The following is a 20,915-nucleotide window of genomic DNA, read 5'->3' on the forward strand; positions in this document are numbered from 1 at the left end:
ATTGATAGACGACTCCTGTTTGAAATCTTTTAAAATCATCAAATATTAAAAAAATAAATACTGTCAAATACAATAAAATCATATCTACGGCTGAATCTAAAATCATATCATATTTAGCAGCTACGGTGCAATATAGCTAGCTAACACATCTAACATCCGCATCTCAATTATTATGATAAATATAACTTCTAATTTCAATTTAATTTAAAAAAATTACATTAAAAAGTGTTATTCAAATTCAAATTAAAAGTTATTCAAATATTATAATAATATAAAAACAGATAGTATTGTGAATTAAAGCTCACTGAGTCTTCATGCACCATCAGTATTTTCCTTCTCTTTCTTTAGTCACACCAAAAGAAGAATTTTCACTTTTGGTCATTTCACCTTTCCCTGCAGGGTATTCATTCCCTGTTTTTGAACATTTTTGGACCTCGGTAGAACATGCAAACCAGTGCCCGGGTTCACAAATCCAAAGTAAGTCGTCATTTTGTACGTTGGTGCACCAATCCCAGTATTTTCAAATTTTTCCATAAGTTCCAGCCATTCCAATTCAGCAGTTGCCAAAACTGAAAAGGCTCCATCATTTGCATCGGATTTCATCATTTTTCGAGCCTTTAACCATTGCTTGAATGTTGCTTCGCATGGACAAGAGTTTTTCTGTTCAAAAATAAAATCATCATCGTTAATTGTGGATGTTCGTTCATCAATTTTAGTGTCTTCCAAAGTTTCCAGCATTGCAAGTGCGCCATTTTCAGTAACTGAGAATGCTTCATCATTTGCATCGGATTTCATCATTTCTCGAGTATTTAAACATTCCTTCAACACTGCGTCGTCTGTACGAAGGTCTTTCCGTACAACAATAAAATCATTATCCTTAATTGTGCAAGTTCGTTCATCAATTTTAGTGTTTTCCAAATTTTCCACATCGCCAACTACGTTACTTTTTTCTACAACTGAGAATGCTTCACCATTTGCATTGGAATCCATTAGTTCTGGAATGTTAGAACTTTTCCTGTATCCTTTTTCCAAACCTTCAAGCGCAACATTGCACAATGATAACTGTTCCTAAATTCAATGAAAATTAACATCAGTGAATAAAGAATAAATGTTATATATACTGATAAGTACTTACAAAAATGCGATAAACACCATCTTTTAGAGAATTATAACTATCCCGCCGCACTTTGTTTTTACGATCTAACAAATCAGTCAAATATTCTTTGAAAGTCACAAACTGATGGTTCAGCGAAATTTCCACATTTTCGTTAAAACAAGCAACACCGCTGTTGCTTTTCTTTGCTTTTTTCTTTTTCAGCTTCCTCGCATAGTTTTCATTTTTTCGAATTCTCTTATTGCATACATCGATAAATTTCTTGTCCATTTTTTGCTGTTGCATAGTCAAATTCAATTTTTCCAATACAGTAGTGAATTTCGTGTCAACAACGTCGACCAGCGTTTCACTGACATTATTCATCGTCGAACCCAACGATCGTCCCCAATGAAAAATCCCTTCAAACGACTGGTCAGAAGAAGCGCCAATTTCCACATGCTTCATGACGTCTTCCAAACTTCTGAAAAATTCGCTCGACAACTTTTTCGTTTCAATAATTTTGCGACTCAAATGCTTCGATTTCGTAACCAAATCCTGAACCATCGGGATAGCTTCCTTCAAACATCTGCACAGCTCATCGTGCAAACAAACCTTCTCGTTGATCACGTCCATTTTGATTGCGTACTTCAAACAATGCATCGTCCAAGCCGACACCGTTCAGCAGAAAAAATCTCGATCAAATGAAGTGAACTATCACTGCACATAGTTTAATTCTTTCCCAGTTTAAACAAAAACTCGAAACTATCTGTATTTTAAAGTTCATTTAAGTTTAAAGTTTTCATTAAAATAAAACTCAGTCGTCAATTGAAATCACTTACTGTCTAATACTACATCATACAATTTCAAAACAATTTTATGAGAAAAACTGTTTACAGTAATCCAATAATCAATAGTTACTGTAAAATTTTCTCTAAGTTTCTCTATAAAATTTCAAAATAAAACTGAACTGAACGAAAATCACATTAAATGCAAAAGATTACAAATATTCTTCTAACTAGCACAATTACAGCATTATCACGAGTACTGAAAAAATAGAAACATAAAAATTAACAACTACCTAACCAAGTTGTAAAAAAATCTGTAAACTAAAAAGGCAAAAACCGTCTAAAAATGGACATAAGTTAATTGATGATATTTCAAATCGAGAGATCACAACCTAACACAGTGAACAGGAATTTAATTATTCGTATTAAACGTCCATTGAACAACTGCTATAGCTAGTACCACAGTACAGCAGCATGATGAAAAACCTTTCATTGATTGACGTTTGCATCAGCATGACAAATTCAGTTTCGTAAGATGCTAACTTTGAAAACGAACTGCATAACATCTTGTGCCACCAGATGCAATAGAATAGAATCAAATTTGAATTTTTATTTCAAATTACACTACAATACTACGTTAATTTTTAATAATTGCTCAATTAAAATCACTTACAGTAGACTCGATGAATTACAAAAGTCAAATAAAGGCCGAAAACAAACACACATTCATTAATTTACAAAATGGAACATAAACAGAATATTTTTCACAAGCTAGCTGTTACCGAATACGCTGCGCTGCTCTCCAATCTGTGCAGTACGATACAACATACATAAATACATAAGCACACCAGTGTGATTTTCGAGACGAATTACGAAACCATTCACAATCGTATACAGTAAAGAAATTCAGGATCAAATCAATCGTACTTCAAAGCCCTGGGGTTGTTGAAGCACGTTACGTTTTACTTTTTTTCAAAATATGTTTTCTATTGATGAAATACGTTTCCATTACCATTTTGAAATATGAAAAAAAATTTTTTTAATCAAATACAGCTATAAGCTGTTCTCGTCAATGTTATGCACAGATCCAACATTGAAAGATGCTGTAGTATTCTAATTTGCAATACAACTAAGTATAGTTTACAGTAGACAATTTAATTGATTAAAAACAAATTATGTTTTTCTGCAAAGCACTGAACTGCCACTTCGTTTCTTGTAAATAATATGCGAGGAATGAATGTTAAATTTGATTGTACGCCTTCAGCTATTCTTACAAACTCCTACTATATTTTTTAAATATTTTTTGCTAACGTATGTTAAAAAATCGATCTGAAAAGATTCAGATATTATTTTGATTTTAAACAAAAAATGCTGGAAACTTTTCTAAAAGTCTCACCTTATATAGGTGGCATGCACGTCAAGCTAGCGTTCGAAGAGACAAATTTAAAACACAGGATCAAACTTCTTTCAATTTGGCAATTTATCTATGAGAATTGACATACATTATATTAAAAGCAAACTAAAAAACATATACGAATAAGAATGATAATGTAATAATAAAAAAAGAATATGCTATAAAGCATATTGAAATAAAATTTAAAAGAAAAAACAACAAAGTTGAACCTGAATTCGAAAAAGAATAAAGTAGCAGAACATATAAGAAATGCGGAAAGAAGGCTTTGTTTTCAGCACCTTCACATACAAAAAGCATACTGACGACAAGTGCAAAAATAAACATTTGAAAATCGATGAATTAATTAATTAATTAATGCACACACAAAATATTTATAAATGTGCATAAAATGCGCCAGATTTTGAATCACTGATATTACCCAAAACCAGGCTGAGATGTATAAACAATGTACAAAAAGCCGTCAGTATCTTTTTCAGCTTCGTACAGTTCAGCCAACGTAGTTGAATGAGAAACAAGGCTTTTTTCGTTGACTAGGAGAAACAACGCCTGCTCAGGGTGCAATTCCAAGCGCCTCCGAACTATCTGCATCAGCTCTGTCATTGTTACATGATCTGGTACTAGAAACTTGCATCTGTCTAGTACAGGTAAATACTTTTCTCCTTCAAATCGTTCAATGACAATCTAAATATAAAATCAAATTATACAACATATTCAAATAAAACCATCCAACTTTCGCTACAAATTATGCAAACAATTATTCAATTCGCGCATAAATAGTATATTGAAGAATAACTGCAGAATTGGAAAATAAAAAGTGTTGTACAATTTCTGAAATTTAAGTGGTGCATTCACTTGATAAGCAATTCATTACAAATGATACAAATATGTCTACAATATGCCATCAATGACGAAGGTGCGCAATTTATCATTGCTAACAACTGCTAGTATAAATTTCAAAAAAAGTAACTCGCTCTCTCACTCACTCTAAGATCGTAATAATACAATTCAAACAGAAAAGAAATCAAAATTAAAACCATTAATATAATTTACGTATTTGTGCGTAAAAAAGTTTTTCGCAATTAAATAAAGAGTCCAAGTAAAATCTGCAATATATATACACATATACATATGTTTGCAAGAAACAGTTGATAATTAAGTCAAGTATAACCAAAAATATGGAAAATCATATTCAGAATAAAATTTTCGTCAAGCTATTGTCCATTGAAGAATAAAAAGCTCAGAAATCAACGTCATTAACGCGCACAGCTAGCTATTCTACTAAACAAACAATGCATGTTGTTATCTAAACGGCAAACTGTGCTACAAGGTGATAAAGCTGTTTATCAATCACTGAAGCAAAAAACTAGATGTTCTAGAAAAGCAGATACTGTTAATGTACATTAAAACATTCTCACAGAAAAATCAGAATGAATATAAATTAATAAGAAAAATGCACATGTTCATTTCATGAAAATTATACCAACAGTCACATCTCAGTGAAAAATAAAGTTATCTTAAAAACTGAAAAAAAATTCTTTAAATTTCAGTTGATTAATTTGAGAAAAACACGAAAGAGAAAAAAACATATAGCACATCATTCATCGTGAAATTTCACTGCGTGAAAAAAGTTGACTTTCTTCCGGGTAAGATCTTTCCCGGAAAATAAACAATAAAACAACAAATAAAAACAGCATAAAGTAGAATAATCAAAGTTGTAATAAAAAATATATAAAGAATATAAAATATAAATCTGCTCAAAACGCACGTCTTACAGTTCTGAGGCAAAATAAAAAAATTACTCGAAGAAGGATTGAAAATGAAAGCATTCAAATATTTAAACAGAAATTCTGTTACTAAATCATTTGAAAACATAGAAGAAGAAGAAGAAGAAGAAAAACCCGAAAGTAGATAAACTGCATAACTGATTACATTTCAATTCAATGAATCCTAAGAAAAGAGAATGCTTAACAGCTGCACTTACTGGTATTTTATCAGGATACGCACGTCGAATTTCTTGTATTTCACGTACGCGGGTATCTAAAGTAAAATAATTCAAAAAGTAACAATAATAAATTCAGAAAATCCTACTATAAGGGCGTCGCTGACGAAAAGTCAAACCACCTCCCATAGAATTCATTGTCAGATAAACTTGAGTACCAATGAAAACCGCTATAAACGTTTCATTGAAAGGAATATTTAAAAAATGAGCTAAAACTTTGGGCAACTATCAACCGGAACGAACGACTGAATCTACGCTTTCACGCCTATCAGCAGAACGACCAGCGCTCAGCTGATTTCAAGGCAAAAGAAACAGGCATTCATACTGTAAAACATAATTATTATTAAACACTTGATTTTCATATACAGTACATGGTAAACAATTTTATATATATCGTCTAAATTTCAATTAGTATCTAAAAAAAATTTCCTCATTGAATTCTATAATAAATTCTATTATTTATAAGATTCATTAATTTCTTTTAAAAATTAGCTATCATTCTTGCGTTTATCGGTTACTGTATATTATTGTTATGACGTACAATGGCAATCACTCGGAAGCGAACGAGAAATTTGGAAAGTTTAAAAATCATTAACACTGATTAGATCAATTATTATTACTGTTTACTGTTTTTTTCCAATTTGTTTTTCTGCTTTTATTGCGTTTTCATGTGTTGCTAATTATCTCGCCTTTGAATGGAATCATCTGTAAATTAAATTAAAAGTAATGAAATTTTTAAAATAAAAATTTACTTTTTGGATCCGTTTCTACGTTAAATTATAATACTAAGCGACACTTCAGCTTACTAATCGCTTTTTAAGGATAATTTTCTAATAAACAGTAATCTAAATAAATAAGCACTAGTAGAATGAAGGAACCTGTGGGTAATGTAGTGTTCAACCTTTGAATTTACTACCGCATCGCATTGCACAACACACAATTCTGGTATCGGCGCTGTTTTTACGGCTTTATTCTTGTTTTTAATTTTTCCACACGAAACTTTCAGGCGGAACCGCTTTAGCAGTGCTTTTGCATTTTACTGATAAAGCTATGCTTACCAACATCATAAAAATCCTCCGCATCGCTGAATATTCAGTGTACTCTAACTGTACTTCTAAATATGACTCTGCTGATCACAACTAACAACATTTTTTTCGCGAAATTTTACTTCTGAAAAAAATTATTATTAAAATTAAACTCTTGAACAATATTCTTACTTTGAAATAACAAAAGAAGATAAATAACATTGATTCTTTTAAAGCATCGAATTTGTAGTAATGTCGAATCTGTGAAATATCAGACAAAAATAGAAACAATAATAACAGACGTAAAACGTCAACTGACGATAATTGTTCGTCCATTGTCTACAATCGGTTCCAATGGATTCGAAGCTTCATCTACTGAACACATTGAATTTGCCAAATATTCGTCCAGAGTTCTACGAGTACATTCGGCAATGAAACGTACGAACGGTCTCAAATCACCTTCATTAGCCAATTTCAAACTTTCGTAATACTGAAGCCTATCTTCAACGCGAATAATCACCGGCGGAAAGCCTGCTTGCATCAAAATCAAATTCATCAGCAGCCGACTGGTGCGTCCGTTGCCGTCAACAAATGGATGTATAACAACAAATTTATAATGAAGCAAAGCAGCTAATTCTACAGGATGAATACTCATAGCTGTATCAGAATTCAACCATTCAAGCAATTCGTCGACCTCTTTCTCAACTGAAATGCGACAACAGTATAAAAATGAACGTCTGCAAATTAAAATTTCAACGGCAAACGTACTGTTTTCAGGCAATGAAGGTTCAAAACTGCCAATATAAACTTGATGAGTTCGAAAACGTCCACTCTCGACTGGATCGACGAAACCCAATACCCGTCTGTGAATATCCAAAATGTCTTCGACCGAGAGCGATCCAATTCGATGAATTAAACTCTGATTTACAAACCGAAGTGCTGCGTCCATGCCGAGAATTTCATTATGCTCCAAAATGCTTTTTCCACCGATAGCCATACGAGTTTCTAACAACGATTTCGTTTGGACAAAATTCATCGTATTCCCTTCCATGGCGACAGTATGATAAATGTGACTAAAGTATGCTTCTCTCATTGCACGACGAAGGCCACTACTTCCTCGTGGTATCCTCAAAAACTTGTTGCGCTTTTGATCTAAAATGCGCATCATTTCCGCGTCGATTTCTTGAACAATTGGCTGTGTTCGTCCTTTGTGCCTAGGAATGAAAATCATGCGACGCAGTCGTAGGCGAATTTGAAAACACAAATAAGCACACTCACCATTTCGCCAATGAATGATCAGGGGAATAGATCAAAGCACGGCTGAACATAAAATTCGCTTTAACAACATCGCCACCAATTTTCTCCGTAAACAAGCCATAGCCAGTTAAAATGTCGGGATGTTGTGGCTGGAGAAAAACTGCATGTTCAAAAAGTTTACGAGCTTTATCCACTTTACCAGATTTCAAAAACAGCTCAGCTGCTTGTAGTACCGCCAACGCTTCTGATTCAGTGCCTGAAATGCCAACCTGCTCAGCATACTGGCAAAGTAAGAGAACGTGCAAAAGCAAAAACGTATACTTTTTACCTTTGGCAGGTACTAGACTGGACTGCAATACAGAAGTATCTTCCACCGGCGAAGGCATGTCAAATGAAGAAAGATAAAAGGCTACTTCTCGAGACAAATATTTCGAAACATTTTTCTGATTACTTTTAAAGCAATGCAACAAATAATCGGATAACCAACTGCGATTGTTGTTATTCAACAAGTGCAAAGTCTGATAAGCGATTACGGCTACGAGCAAAACTAATACAGCCAGCGTGTACCAGTTGTAGCTAAACATCGATTTGGGCATCGCAAATGATTTCAGTGACTTTTCCACGCAAACTTTTATCATCGTATATCGTCTATATCTCAGTTCACGTAAAAAACAACATGTTCAATGAAAATCATGGTCTACTAACAACAACGTACAATATAAACGACACTCAAGTACAACCGGAATTTTCAGTTACAGTAACCACTGCCCTGTTTATTGAAATTTTGTTTACTTGAAGAAATTGAAATAAAATTTGTACCATTAATAAACTTATCAACGAATATTGACATATTTATTCATGTCCTAGACTAATTTATTCAAAGGTATTCGTGTAAAATTTTGCTCATTAAATTTGATCGTTCACTGATCCATTTGAAAAACGACAAAACGTCACGTCTTTTCATCATTCGTCATCAAATTGAAAACCACTCACACACCATTCACCATCGTACGAAATCACTGCATCAGCTTCTATTTTCATCAGTTTGCAAGTTTTATTTGGCACAAGTTGCATAACATGCACAACATAAACTGCCAGCGATTAGATTGAAAAATAAATGCTCACAAATAATAGAAATGAAAGATGAACAAACAAAAACAGAATAAAAATGATCAAAACTGAAAAACACAGTTTGATAAATTTACATGTTTCGCCCAATTGTGAAAAAGGAGTTCAAAAAAAATTGGCCGGCAAGGGAAAGAAGAATGCCCGTGACTAGGTTTGCTTGAATTATGAAAAAGAGAGAAAAATACAAAATATGCAAATGAATGGCCAATAACAAAAAAAATTAAATAAACTACGCCAAGACATGAATTGCAAAAAAAGTAGAAGAATATTTTTGTAGGGCGTATCAAGAAATTATATTCATAATGCGATTGTAATTTCAGAATCACTTTGCGATTCCAGCGATTTGTCGTCATCCATTTTTTCTTCGTTCAAGTTTCTCCTAGTCGCCAATATTGAACTCAGCTGAGAATCATCACTTTTCATCAGATACTAAACAAAAAAAATATATATATATATATATACAAAGCAAACAGTAACATGCAATCGAGAAAAAAATAAGAGGCACACATTCTGCTTTACTTTTGCAGTAGTTTTCTGCAACTGCAGCTGACTGTACAAACGAGCACCCTCTTCACGACCGATCAGCTCTTCAAGTTGGATTTTGTTCATTGATAACAACTTTTCTCCGTCGTGTTCTCGAAGTAAATTAATTGCCCTATTCACAAGAACAAGAACAATAAATAATAAATAATAATGCATGTATAATATTTGCATAATATTTGTTTATCTACCTGCCACTGAAACACTTGGCTTGCAACCATTCGGCTACGTCTTGTTTAGTACTCATACTGGACATTTCTTGAACAGTGACCAACGATGAATTTGGCAAAGGTTTGGCTTTAAAATCAAAGCTTCCTTTCAAGTTGGATTTATTCAACGTCATCAGTAATTCTTCGTTGAGCATTCCTGATAATTGAAAAAATTTAATTTAAATAAACAGAGAAACAAAAAATCATCAAAAAATATTTCACTTCTGCTGTCCACTGTGACATTGGATGGCAATTTGCCATTTCGGATTGAAGTGCCATTCTCCTTCGACAAACCGTGCGGAATTGTTCCATTTGATGTTGAAGCTTTTTTCTCACCAGTCGACGACACAGCTTCGACACCACCGGATGTACGCGGCAGCGGAGGTGGAGGTGGAGGCGGTGCCGGCGGAGGTACTGGAGGAGCACAAGCAACATACGGACGTTTGGAATTGACCAAGCAAGTCGACGAAAACATCATCACTTCTTTATTCTTGGGCTCATCTGAAAATAAATTATTACAAATTATATACAATTATTCACACAACAATGGCACATTTTCAGCCGAAAAAGTTTCACAATAATAGAAAAAAAATAAATTAATAATAACAAAGTTCTTTCTTGCTTTTTCTTGTTTCAGCAAACAAAGCTCACATACTCACTGACAACTATGGGTGTTCACGTTGTCCCCTGAAAGATCCATTTCTAACTGATAGGAAGAAATTCACTAATAATAATAATAATAATACAGCAGAAGTTTCGAATATCGTTTTTAAAATTTAATCTACACCTGTATAAAATTACTGACACTATTTCTTCAGTTCACTAGCACTGGTACAACTAAAAAGCGCATTTCAAAAAGCAATACACCGCCAAACATAAACAATTAAGCAATAAATCAAATCAAACTGAACAAGATGAAATGAAAATGATGATGATGATTAGAGCAAACCATCAGCAGCAAAGCAAACTTATGAAAATGAATGCTTTACATACGAAGCGACCATCATACGTATCTGAAAGCTGAAAAAGTGCTTTATTCAAGACGTCGGAAAAAATTTAGCCACCAAAGATTCACTGAAAACTTTTTAAAAAAAACATGCCAATAAATCACAACCAAATTATTGAAAAAAAATTTCATTTACTAAGAAGAATTGTATAAACTAGCTTTTGTCCAAGTGCAGAACAAAAAAAAGCGTTGTACAGATAGATATGCATACAGGTATACTGGAAGCGATAACAAATTCTTGTTATCATTCAAATAAAAGATAGATAGTAAGAAAGCGTAATCAGCAATAACAACAACAATATCAATAATTGAAACATTGCTGTATTACGTGAAATGTAAAAAAATTATTATTAAGTAGTGCATATAGTATGGGGATATAGAATGAAAGAAAAACGACTATAATTCAAGAGAGAGAGAGAAAGATATTCGTAATGTATATGCAATATAAGAAAGACAGGAAAAATTATACAAAGAGCCAGAACAGAACAGCAGTGAAAAATAAAAGTTTAGAAAAATATGGCTTCAAGAATGGCAGAATAAATATAATATTTAAATTGAACATAATTCAAAATAAAATAAAAAGAAAAAGAAAACAAATTAAAATTTTTTTCCAACTAATATTAACGTAAAAATAAATAATCAGGAATAAGCTCGCGAAATGCATCGCGAGCGGCAAGCTGATTTCTGGCACTGTTAGTATAATATATAACTTAAATATATAATCGAACACAGCAGCAGAAGTGAACTTGGCCCAAAAATATGAACAGTAAAATGCCCTACCATATTAATTAGTGTGGTTATTGTCATGTCATATTAATAACATACAGTTAACTTTACAAAATAAATTGTACATGTTGTTCAAGAATGAACACCAAAGCAGCAGCACCTTGACAACTTGCATGCCTCCTCAATTTTACAACCAAAATTAAAAAGAACCACCAATCACCGGTCGAAGAAACAAAAAACAAATATCCATTTTTAAAGAAAACAAAAATTTAAGTCGTGAGGAGGGGCTTTTCGGTTTCCACTAACTGAGCAACGCTAAACTGCTACACTACACAACATCTTTGGTCCTACACATCGTTGCAAATAAATTACACCCACACATACACAGATACACATACAATATGTACATACACGTACATGTAGTAAGTATATATAACATATATTGCATGTATGTCCCCACATGCAGTGTCATTTAAAAGCATAGCAAAGAAGTGTGACAGAGTTTGAACAATTGAAAATAAATAAGTAAAATAAATAATAAACGCCGCAATTTTCATCTACACTAGGCAATAATAATAATAAAGCAAAAAAAGAGAAATAAATGGAAATATTTCTGATGAAATAAAAGAAAAGAAAAAAAACAAAGGCCCTGAATTACTAGTAAAAATCGCTTTTCACCGTTTTCTTCGCCATAGCATTAAATTTTTAAGAAAAAAGAAAATTCCTTGAAGAAATATAATTTGAAAAGTTTTCTCTACAAAAAGGGACAGACAGTATATACACATAAATGTATATATAAGTTTTTTTCAGGCTTCCACTGTCACCATCGTCTGCAATCAGAAGTAGCGAAATTCACCTAATTTACCGCGACGTTGTCGTATCACTTCCGGCGTATCACCGTTGTTGTTAGCCGGTGTGGCTGTTCTCGTAACGGGACTTGATCGTCTTGCAGAAGAATCATCCTACAATCAAAACGGACATTTATTATCATATTCTGTTGCAAATAAATTTACTTTGTTTGCATTTTTTTCGTCATTTCACATTTGTCATACCTCATAAGAGCCAAAAGCAGTGGCCGAATTGCCCATAGCCGGACCGAAGGTGGAAGTGGACGGAGGCGGTGGACGCACAAAAAGCGGCTCGTCGAACGACTTCGACTGCTGGTGTGGAGTCGAATTGTGGTGAATTCCCGAATCGACAACACTCAAAATTGTATGCGGAACAAAACCGACCTGTCGATGTGCGTTGCGACATTCCCACCAATTTTTCTTATTATTCAAAACCTGAAAAAAAATCAGAATATAGTTTTTAAAAAAATTTCCAAAGAAAAAAAAACTCGTATTTTACCTCCAAAAATTCACCCTTTCTGACGGTCAACTCTTTTTCATTCATACCATGTCGTTCGTAGACCACTTGGGCAATCTGAGAGCCACGAGCTCGTGCTTGTTCGAAAAAAAAGCTCGCGTCATCTGTCACATTGGGTGGTGAAAAATGACGTCGAGATTCTTGTTCACGTAATGTTGTTCTACACATTTCACAATGTAATTTTTTTACAGTTATTCGAAAACAATTGCAAACTTACTCTCTGTATAAATCGGGTCTAGATCTGGACATCGTCGACGAATAGAGACCGTTAGCGGCCGCAGGTGGTGGACGTGGCAAACGTTCGGAAACGACAGATCGTTGCTCTTGTTCTTCATAAAATTGACGCTTCTCTTCAAGCAAGCGACGTCGTTCTTCCTGAATCAAATCGAACAACATTCGCTCATTTGCATAATTAATTGTACAACAACAACAAGAACAGACCTCCAAAATTCGTTTTTCAAATTGAATTCGACGCTCCTCTTCTTGCAACTTTTCCTTTTCCAAGTCGAGCCGTTCCCGTTCCAAAGATACGCGACCAAAATCGCCAGCCAACTGGGTATCAATTAGCAAATTTCGATTCGAACGACCAGCTTGTCCACCATGATCGGGCACAGTGGTGCCGGTGGTGGTGGTGGAATATGGTCCATAACTGTGAGCAAATGTCGGCGAATAGTTGCCAGGCGACGGGCCGGTCCATTCTTCAGCAGTAGTGCGCCAAGCGTCGCCCAAAGAAGCCCAAATTTCCGACTCTTTGCTCGTCAGACAGTTCAACAGCAACGCCTTGGCAGCTCGGCTGATCAACGGCGACACAACCTGCGGTGCAATATTTCGACCAAAACCCCACTGGCAAGCGTCCAGTATAATTGCCAGAGGTGTGAACAGGAAGTGGAGCAGTTCGGGCGCGTTCGGCTCGTGGATGTGGTTCTTCAATTTGGCCAACAAGTTGAAGCACAATTTGAATTTTTGCAAAATGTCGAAAAATTCCAATTCGGGTGGCAGTTGGGCACGCATAAGCAGAATCCCCTCGCCGGGCATACGACTCTGCGAAGACCGGGACGACGACGGCTTCATCGCCCGCCTCTGCTGTTGCAGCGCTTCCAATTCACGTTGGGCGATGGCGGCCGACTGGATCCGGGCGACGAAACGCTCGATATCATCGAAGCACCGGTTCAGTATGTTCACGTCCCGTTCGAAAAATTCGACCACAGACGAATCGGAAAAGGTCGACTTCTGGTCCACTTCCCGGTAATTGAAATTCGAAGGCGACCGGCCATTTTCCATCATCACGGGAACAGTACTGACCCGCGGTCGATCTTGGCTGAAATAACGCTGGTCCGAACGACTGAACATCGACCGGCCATGCAGCAGGCTTGTGCCGTCAGTGGTAACCATCTCAGGACTACCAGCCTCTACTCCTCCACTTGGCATTGCAAACCCGCTTATTCTTCTCCCTCTGTGTTTAAAGAAAAAAAATAAAAATTCATACAAACAACAAATAAATTAACGACATACGTTGGTACTGCTTTGAAGCGTCCGCGTAAAAATTGTTTGATATCATCCGCGACCTCACTAGCCTAAAAATTTTTTTTGTTTTGAAATTATAATTTAGAAATAAGAAAATCGAGAAATTTGTCGAACAATTTAAAAAATTTGAACTAACTGATGAAGAAAAAAAATATGCGAAATATATTACAACGTCATCAACACAAATGACTACTAGTGGATTGATTGGAGGAGAGAAAAAAAAACTTGAATACAACAAGCAACGAGGAAAAGCAGAGTACTGATGAGCAAGCTTCTTCCTCTGCTGTGTTTGTTCAGCGTGATTTGTCACCACTCGACAAAAACTACATACCGACACTTGGACGCATTGAAAAATGTGCATTTCGGTCGGCGTGGCGGTTTTCTTGCCTTTACTGCCGTTGACAATGAAAACAAGCAAATTGTTGTACAAATCACGCGGGTCAGAAGAGACGTGAGCTGTCGGTTCAGAAACCAAATTCAACGGAAACTGTTCCACTACATCCTATGCAAATAAACAAATAAATTTTAATTATAAAAAAATGCAAAAAAGGGAGTGAAATTTACTCCATTTTCATCTTCAACCACGACGGCGGTATGTCTAAGACGAAGAATCATTCGTTGTGCCCAGATTGCCGACGACCGTTCCATTTGCTTCAACTTTCTTATGCCATCGCTTGGCCATTGCAAGCCTGTCCATGTATACACAATTAACCAATTTTACCGGAAATTGAGAATATCGACAACTGATTCTGCATACCAAACTGCGGTCCCACGCCAAATGTGGCCAGATGTTCGACAAAATAGCTGGGGCTGTCTTCTTGCATGTACGCTAAACAAAAAAGAACAATGCAAAACTTGGTGAACAACAATATAAATAATAATGCTTCGATTCCATCGATTGATTGATTGAACAGTGAACATTTCAGCTCGCATATTATATACTGGCAAATTACGCGGAAAAAATAGTGAAATTGAAACTGTTCAACAACAAATTTCTGTTTACAATGAGTAATTCGGGTTTCTCGTTTATTCTTGCAACAGACAGTGCCACCCAACAACTCAAATGACAAAGTAATCAAAAACCAAATAATTTCAGCTATCAGTGAAAAAAATACCGAAAGCTGATGGGGTAACGTTAAAAAATGAACCAAAGTAAAAAAATAGCCCGCTTTCTCAATTCTAAAAATCAGTTTCAACGTGTTCAATTGTGCATCAATTATTTATAATCTCAACAATATTAAACACTGAATTTTAATAAAGTGGTTCAAACAATGATGTAAAAATTTAAAACTTTCTATTTGTTTTAAATTATCTTTTAAAAAACAATTAAGAAACCCACAAAAAAAGGAAAGATGAGATAAAATCTTTCCATAAATTCTCCTGATAAAGAAATGAACTGTAAAAACATGCACACACCACGACTAGAGCTGAACGAATAAATTTTTCAAAAAAGTAATTACCAAAATACAAGCGGTTAGTTTTTTTTTCTGTCTAACTATCATAAAAGAATACCACCACCCTGTAATGATTAAAAATTAATTCAAAATGATTATTATAATAAAAAAATGCCTACAGTACAAACTAGAAGAAACAAAAGAGATAACCGGCCGCAACGGAGAACAAGCAGCTGACTAGCTGGAATTGACTAAAACTTTCAGGCATTTAAATTGAAATTTCCAGTTCCTGCGCATCAGTGAAAAATAAACAACAAATTGAGAAATCAAATAAATGACTGGCGCGCGTTTGTACAACAACATGCGCGCGCAAAAATCGAAATGGTCAATTGTAAAAAAAAATTTTTCAAATTTCTCTCACTGCACAACGTATACAATATGTAAATAGATAAATAAATAAATAAATAATTAATTAATTAAATAATTTTCGCTTACCTTTTCTCATGTCGACGTCGAAATTTTGGCCGTCGACGAAACTTGGCATCGAACCTCCAAAATTGCCGTTCAATCTTCTCACGTTACCGCTGAAACGAACAACAACAAACTTTGACGAACGTTACTTCACACTGACACTTTTCTGCTATCAATAATAATCACTTTTACAAACTAACTGAACGCGCACGCGCGTCATTACGTTTACTCTCTTTGATGAAATTCCTTTCAGTGCATTGTATTAAACAAAAAATTATAAATTTTCATACAAAGCAGTCAAAACTAGCAATGCAAAACCTTTTCCCAAAAATTAAAATACAGAAAAAAAAGAGCATTCAGCGTTTGTTTGTTTTTTTTCGCCTTTTCAACCAATGCAACAAAATTTGGTTATTTGTTGTAATGGGAATAGTGGTAAAATGTGGCAACGCCGTAAAATTGAAAAACAATGCTCGGAATGCAACTATTGAAAAACGTTCGAACAACGAGAACGGGCGTTCGCAATCGGCAACGGAATCAAAAACTGATATTCAAGTTTTTTTTCAAAGCATACTGTACGATGATTTGAAAAAAAAACACGAAATTGACCTGAGTTGCATTTTGGGCGAAAAAAAAGACATGAACAAACGGTAATAGGGGTGCAATGAGAAATTTTCTGCTTAATGGCAAAACGAAGATGCAGCAAATGGGAAACGATGTAATTTGTCTTAATTCAGGCAAAATTCGGCAGCCTGTACACAAAATGACAATAAGTTGCAACCAGTTTGAGATGGTTAATCTAGTCGGAATGTGAAGGAACAAAAACGGGAACGCCGTCGTCCCAACGATAGCATCGACCTAGAAAACCCACCTTGCCAGAAAGCAAAGTAAGAACATTTCCAATTCAAGCATGTTAAAAACGAGTGCACCGAGTGCGTATGGGGGAAAATGGAATTGAATAGAGGGGGAAAAATAGCAATGCAAAAATAAAAAGAAGCAAAAAACAACAGAAAAAAATGCATGCCGACGCTTATCATTGCTCTACTCACTTCATGCTGGCAGGCAAAGGTCCGGCGGTGGAGCTGGACCGGAAAAAGGAATTTTGTCCAAGCACTGGCATTGATGCGATTCCCAACAGATCACATGCCAAGCGTAAAGTTTTTTTGTTTCAGCACCAGCGAAACTGTTCGCGCCCGACTGATACGCAACCTGAAAACAATAAACAGCTACAGTGAGTAGTAATTGGCAATTTTCGCCAACAACGGACACACAGACACAGAGCTTTCGTTGCTTTGAGCAAAGCACAACGTTTTCCAATTTAACGCGTCGGCTTACTTTATTAACCCACTTGCAACAGACAGACAGAAGGAGAGAGAGAGAGCAAGCTGGAAAAATTGAAATCGCTTCAATGGTTTACAGTTTTGGGCCGAAAACAATCAATCCTGCCATATCAAGACTGGCAGGGCCAAAGATTGGCAACATTAAATGCGTAAATATTTTCAAATTGACTTTCCAGTGAAAAAATGATAACGCGCCCAGAGAACACTTCAACATTACGGACAACCGGCTTGCGTTAACATTTTTGGAATACTGTTGACTTTTGGTACTGTACAGGGTAAAGACATGCAAGTTCATTGTTTCATTTTCTCTCGGGTCGTTTAATGAATCTCATCCATTTTTATTCGTGTGCTTTTCTTCGCTCATTTCTGCTGATGAGTATATTTTGAAAAATATTTCAAATAAATTCATATCTGTTGCTGAACAAAACGTTTTGTTGTACAATGCTCCACTGTTTGCAGTTGTGGACATCTGTCGCCGGGCGTTTGTCTAAGCACACTAACCTCGACCTGAATTGACAGTTCGCCAAAGTGTACAAACAACCACTGCAAAAGTTAACAAATAGCGCCAAGGGTCAGCTGCACACTGACCGTTTTGCTTTCCATTGTTCAAGAACGACAAGCACGCTTGTTAGCGTCGTAAAGTCTCGACAATATAACTTTCCACGTTAACGATTCTGAATATCAAAGTCCAATTATTATTATTATTCTTATCAGCATTAAGTTTTAAATTTCTTTTTCATCTGTCATCGTGCTCACTGATATGATGTTCAAATTAACTGAAACATTTCAATAGACGCCAACTGAAACGCAGACAAACGCAGAAATATGACAATCATAAAAATTTTTCTCCAACCCACTTGCTGTTGTCTTTCAGATCAACGAATTTGCAACGAAGTTTTCAAAGGCTTAAATTTCGATAAAATTTAGCATCATATCATCAAAAAACTTGCATTTTTTCTTGTTGAAAAGCATTTAACCTGAACTAAATGAATATTAACAATGCGATTATTCTCAACAATATAAATGAAGATGTTGCAAGTATAATATAACATCATTTCAAGTGTAAATTTTCAAAATGCTCCAAAGCGAGACACAAACTTACTATGTGCCGGAATCAGTGATTTGGTGCGTTGATTTGCAATTTGATCTGTTTATTTAAAGTTCGGATGACGTTGATCATTCAATACTGTTTCATTATGATTCACAGCAAATTCCATGCATACCGTAATCAAGTATTTGTTTGAACTGCTCGAAAGAGCAGTTTATCGTAGCTACAAACCTATTAAAGTTGCACAAAAAACAATTACCAACAATGATCGTCATGATTTATTGATTTATTTCAATTTGATCTGATTAATGCTTTTGAAACATTTATATAGTGAGTCGGTAATCGTTCAAATTCAAAACACAAAGCTCATGAGAGCTATATCGTTTTCTGCTGCAATTTATCATTCATTATGGGACTTCATTTTTGTATCTCGTTATAAACTTAAAAAATAACATTTTGCAGAAATACAAAATAAATATTTACTTAATGATCAGCAAGAAGAGTTTGAAATTCATATTTCTTCGAAATTTATTACAAATAAAACTGTCACAAACCCCATTTTACACACAATCCACAGTAATAAATTTTAATAATTTACGAATACATTCGCGTATAAATTTCAAAATAACTCCAGTAAACTTTAATTACTTCAGTATGGGAACTTGCATTTTTCGTACTGTAAAAAATTTTATACTGTAGATTAGTAAAGTTTTTTTTACTCTCTACTGTCATTGAAAACTTCAGTAATTTTGTAATGTACATTGTACTTTGCATAATTTTCATGTAATTTTTTGTATAAATTTCATTGCATTGTCATTGAAGGTTTTCACAGGTCGACCAGAACTGTAGTGGATTTTTAAAGCTGAATTTTTCGAACATTTTCGTCTATTGACTATTCTTCTCCATCATCTGGTGACTGGGCATTCCGTGTTTGAGTCACACCATTGAAAAGGAAAGCAGTTTTTACTGTGGCTTTAACGTGAAACATGCCATCCGAAGTTACCACTTTGTCTGTGAACGACAAGCGTCGAGTAAGAAGTGATTTAATCAATTTCTAGATCGATTTAAAAAGGACGTTTTTTTGTCTAACAGATTGAAATGGCCAATGAGCTTGTTTCAAATGCGCCTCCTGGTGAAATTCAAGAAGTTTACAATGGTATTTGGAAAATTTGCTCACTTTCGCCTTTATCTTAACATTTGTAGATCTTCGGCAGTTCTTGGAAGATGATGAATCATTTACAGTGCTTTCTGCATCCATGTTTGCGGAGCACAACAAAAGAAACTTTGTTCCAGTTTTGGTTGAAGGAATTGAGAAACCAGTTGTCTTTTTTTTTCTTCTGCTGGTAGCTTTATTTCATTTCAGGTTGCATCTTGCTTTTCAGGTGATTATTACGCCGTTCAACGTGTTGAACAATGGTCGAATTTACGATCCGCGGAGTAAACAATCTTTTGAATTTGATCACGTCAAGCTCGAAGCTTTCGACCGGGCATCGTGTCCAAATGCGGATGTAGAAGAACTTGAATCCAGACGTCTCTCGTTGCAAGAATCAGTCGACGCATACATATCAAAGTATTTCATGCACGGCAATGGATCTGTTTATAGCTACGCAGAGCCTGAATGTGACGAGAAAAAGCTATTAATTTGCATTGTCAACCAACAAAATCAACCTAATAACTTTTTGTAAAATATTTTCGTACGTTTTTATATAAGTAATATAAATTTATTGTTACCGTTCAAGGAATGGTCATTGGCAGTCTCAGTTTGCAGTGCAATTTCCAAAGGAAGATGAACTGCAAATTGATGGATGGATTCAGCTAAAAGTTCACTATTATGAAGATGGCAATGTACAATTGTTCAGCAAGAAGGATGTTAATCGTACAATACCATTTACGGTAAAAAATGAGCTGCTTAAAACGTTTGAAACATCATCAAAATTCAAAAAATAAACTATTCGCTAAACAGTTTTTTAATTATGAATCGTCTGTAAAATAATTTTATGAAAGAGTAACATTTTCTCAACATTTACTCGACTTAACAAAGAAATGAGTCAAGTTTTCATATTTGAACATTTAAAAATCAATTGGCCATAATTTTTTCTTACATTCAGAGAAGCGTGGAGTAAGTAGTAGTAGTAGTAGTAGATTGAAAATCCGTTCTTTCAATATATCGTCTCTAATTTCATAATTTTTTTTTTCATAATTTATACTCTGGAAGTGACAAAAATATGTCTATATACATATGTGTATGTATCTTCCATTTAGAACGAGGCAACGTTCGCCAACGATGTAGTGAAAATAGTCCAAGAAGAGGAGGAAAATTTTCAGCGAAACGTCGACCAGTCACGCCGTCTGATGAGTGAATTCAATTTCAAAGGTTTGCGGCGACAGTTGCCAGTCACCAGAAGCAAAATTGACTGGTCTAAAATGGTCAGCTATAGAGTAGCGACAGAACTGAAACCTCAGACACCCTGATTGACACCTCTTGCTTGTCTACACGTTGAAATGGAAAACCTATTTATTACAACTTGTTAAATAACTTTAAAGGACAATATCCGTTGTTCAAACAAGCTTACCGTTCGTTTATTCGGTTAGTT

General features: G+C 35.0%; 5 protein-coding genes across 5 annotated transcripts; 1 reads left to right on the forward strand and 4 right to left on the reverse strand.

Annotated features, from left to right (window-relative positions):
- Window positions 1–944: 944 nt before the first annotated feature.
- Tsp_04126 (hypothetical protein) lies at window positions 945–1,753 on the reverse strand (the record flags this gene model as incomplete). The annotated part of the gene is made up of 2 exons (XM_003374892.1): window positions 1,136–1,753; window positions 945–1,068 (listed from the first exon to the last, which is right to left on the reverse strand). Coding segments are annotated over exons 1-2 (742 nt in total), but the record flags the coding sequence as incomplete, so codon positions are not given.
- Window positions 1,754–3,706: 1,953 nt separating this feature from the next.
- Tsp_04127 (putative variant SH3 domain protein) lies at window positions 3,707–14,432 on the reverse strand. Its single transcript, XM_003374893.1, has 11 exons — window positions 14,403–14,432; window positions 14,060–14,121; window positions 12,765–14,000; window positions 12,530–12,707; window positions 12,235–12,465; window positions 12,048–12,144; window positions 9,745–9,951; window positions 9,433–9,607; window positions 7,595–8,149; window positions 6,636–7,530; window positions 3,707–3,973 (listed from the first exon to the last, which is right to left on the reverse strand). Exons 1-11 carry the CDS (start codon window positions 14,430–14,432, stop codon window positions 3,707–3,709), a joined length of 3,933 nt encoding a protein of 1,310 aa, XP_003374941.1.
- A 237-nt stretch (window positions 14,433–14,669) lies between these two features.
- Tsp_04128 (hypothetical protein) lies at window positions 14,670–15,004 on the reverse strand. The gene is made up of 2 exons (XM_003374894.1): window positions 14,927–15,004; window positions 14,670–14,900 (listed from the first exon to the last, which is right to left on the reverse strand). Exons 1-2 carry the CDS (start codon window positions 15,002–15,004, stop codon window positions 14,670–14,672), a joined length of 309 nt encoding a protein of 102 aa, XP_003374942.1.
- A 1,979-nt stretch (window positions 15,005–16,983) lies between these two features.
- Tsp_04129 (hypothetical protein) lies at window positions 16,984–17,568 on the reverse strand. Its single transcript, XM_003374895.1, is given in 3 exon segments — window positions 16,984–17,142; window positions 17,158–17,263; window positions 17,351–17,568. 3 exon segments carry the CDS (start codon window positions 17,566–17,568, stop codon window positions 16,984–16,986), a joined length of 483 nt encoding a protein of 160 aa, XP_003374943.1.
- A 1,851-nt stretch (window positions 17,569–19,419) lies between these two features.
- Window positions 19,420–20,793, forward strand: Tsp_04130 (f-actin-capping protein subunit alpha). The gene is made up of 5 exons (XM_003374896.1): window positions 19,420–19,477; window positions 19,525–19,664; window positions 19,704–19,891; window positions 20,061–20,214; window positions 20,584–20,793. The coding sequence occupies exons 1-5, from the start codon at window positions 19,420–19,422 to the stop codon at window positions 20,791–20,793; spliced, it is 750 nt and encodes a 249-aa protein (XP_003374944.1).
- Window positions 20,794–20,915: the final 122 nt, after the last annotated feature.

Source organism: Trichinella spiralis, assembly GCF_000181795.1.
Source record: "Trichinella spiralis strain ISS 195 chromosome Unknown Scfld5, whole genome shotgun sequence".
Lineage (NCBI taxonomy): Eukaryota > Metazoa > Nematoda > Enoplea > Trichinellida > Trichinellidae > Trichinella > Trichinella spiralis.

Bases quoted from the DNA above. Each gene is read 5' to 3' on its own strand.
- Tsp_04127 (XM_003374893.1), bottom strand. From the start codon at position 14,432: ATGCACATTTTTCAATGCGTCCAAGTGTCG. The intron at 12,145-12,234 runs GTATGACAAATG...TTTTGATTGTAG, and splicing joins CTGCTTTTGGCTCTTATGAG to GATGATTCTTCTGCAAGACG. The intron at 8,150-9,432 runs GTAGATAAACAA...ATCGATGTTTAG, and splicing joins GCCAAGTGTTTCAGTGGCAG to CTACAACTGGTACACGCTGG.
- Tsp_04130 (XM_003374896.1), top strand. From the start codon at position 19,420: ATGGCCAATGAGCTTGTTTCAAATGCGCCTCCTGGTGAAATTCAAGAA. The intron at 19,892-20,060 runs GTATTTCATGCA...TTACCGTTCAAG, and splicing joins GTCGACGCATACATATCAAA to GAATGGTCATTGGCAGTCTC. The intron at 20,215-20,583 runs GTAAAAAATGAG...TCTTCCATTTAG, and splicing joins ATCGTACAATACCATTTACG to AACGAGGCAACGTTCGCCAA.
- Tsp_04129 (XM_003374895.1), bottom strand. From the start codon at position 17,568: ATGAACTTGCATGTCTTTACCCTGTACAGTACCAAAAGTCAACAGTAT. The intron at 17,264-17,350 runs GTAAACCATTGA...TAATAAAGTAAG, and splicing joins ATTGTTTTCGGCCCAAAACT to CCGACGCGTTAAATTGGAAA.
- Tsp_04128 (XM_003374894.1), bottom strand. From the start codon at position 15,004: ATGCGAGCTGAAATGTTCACTGTTCAATCAATCAATCGATGGAATCGA. The intron at 14,901-14,926 runs GTTTTGCATTGT...TTTTTTGTTTAG, and splicing joins TTTATATTGTTGTTCACCAA to CGTACATGCAAGAAGACAGC.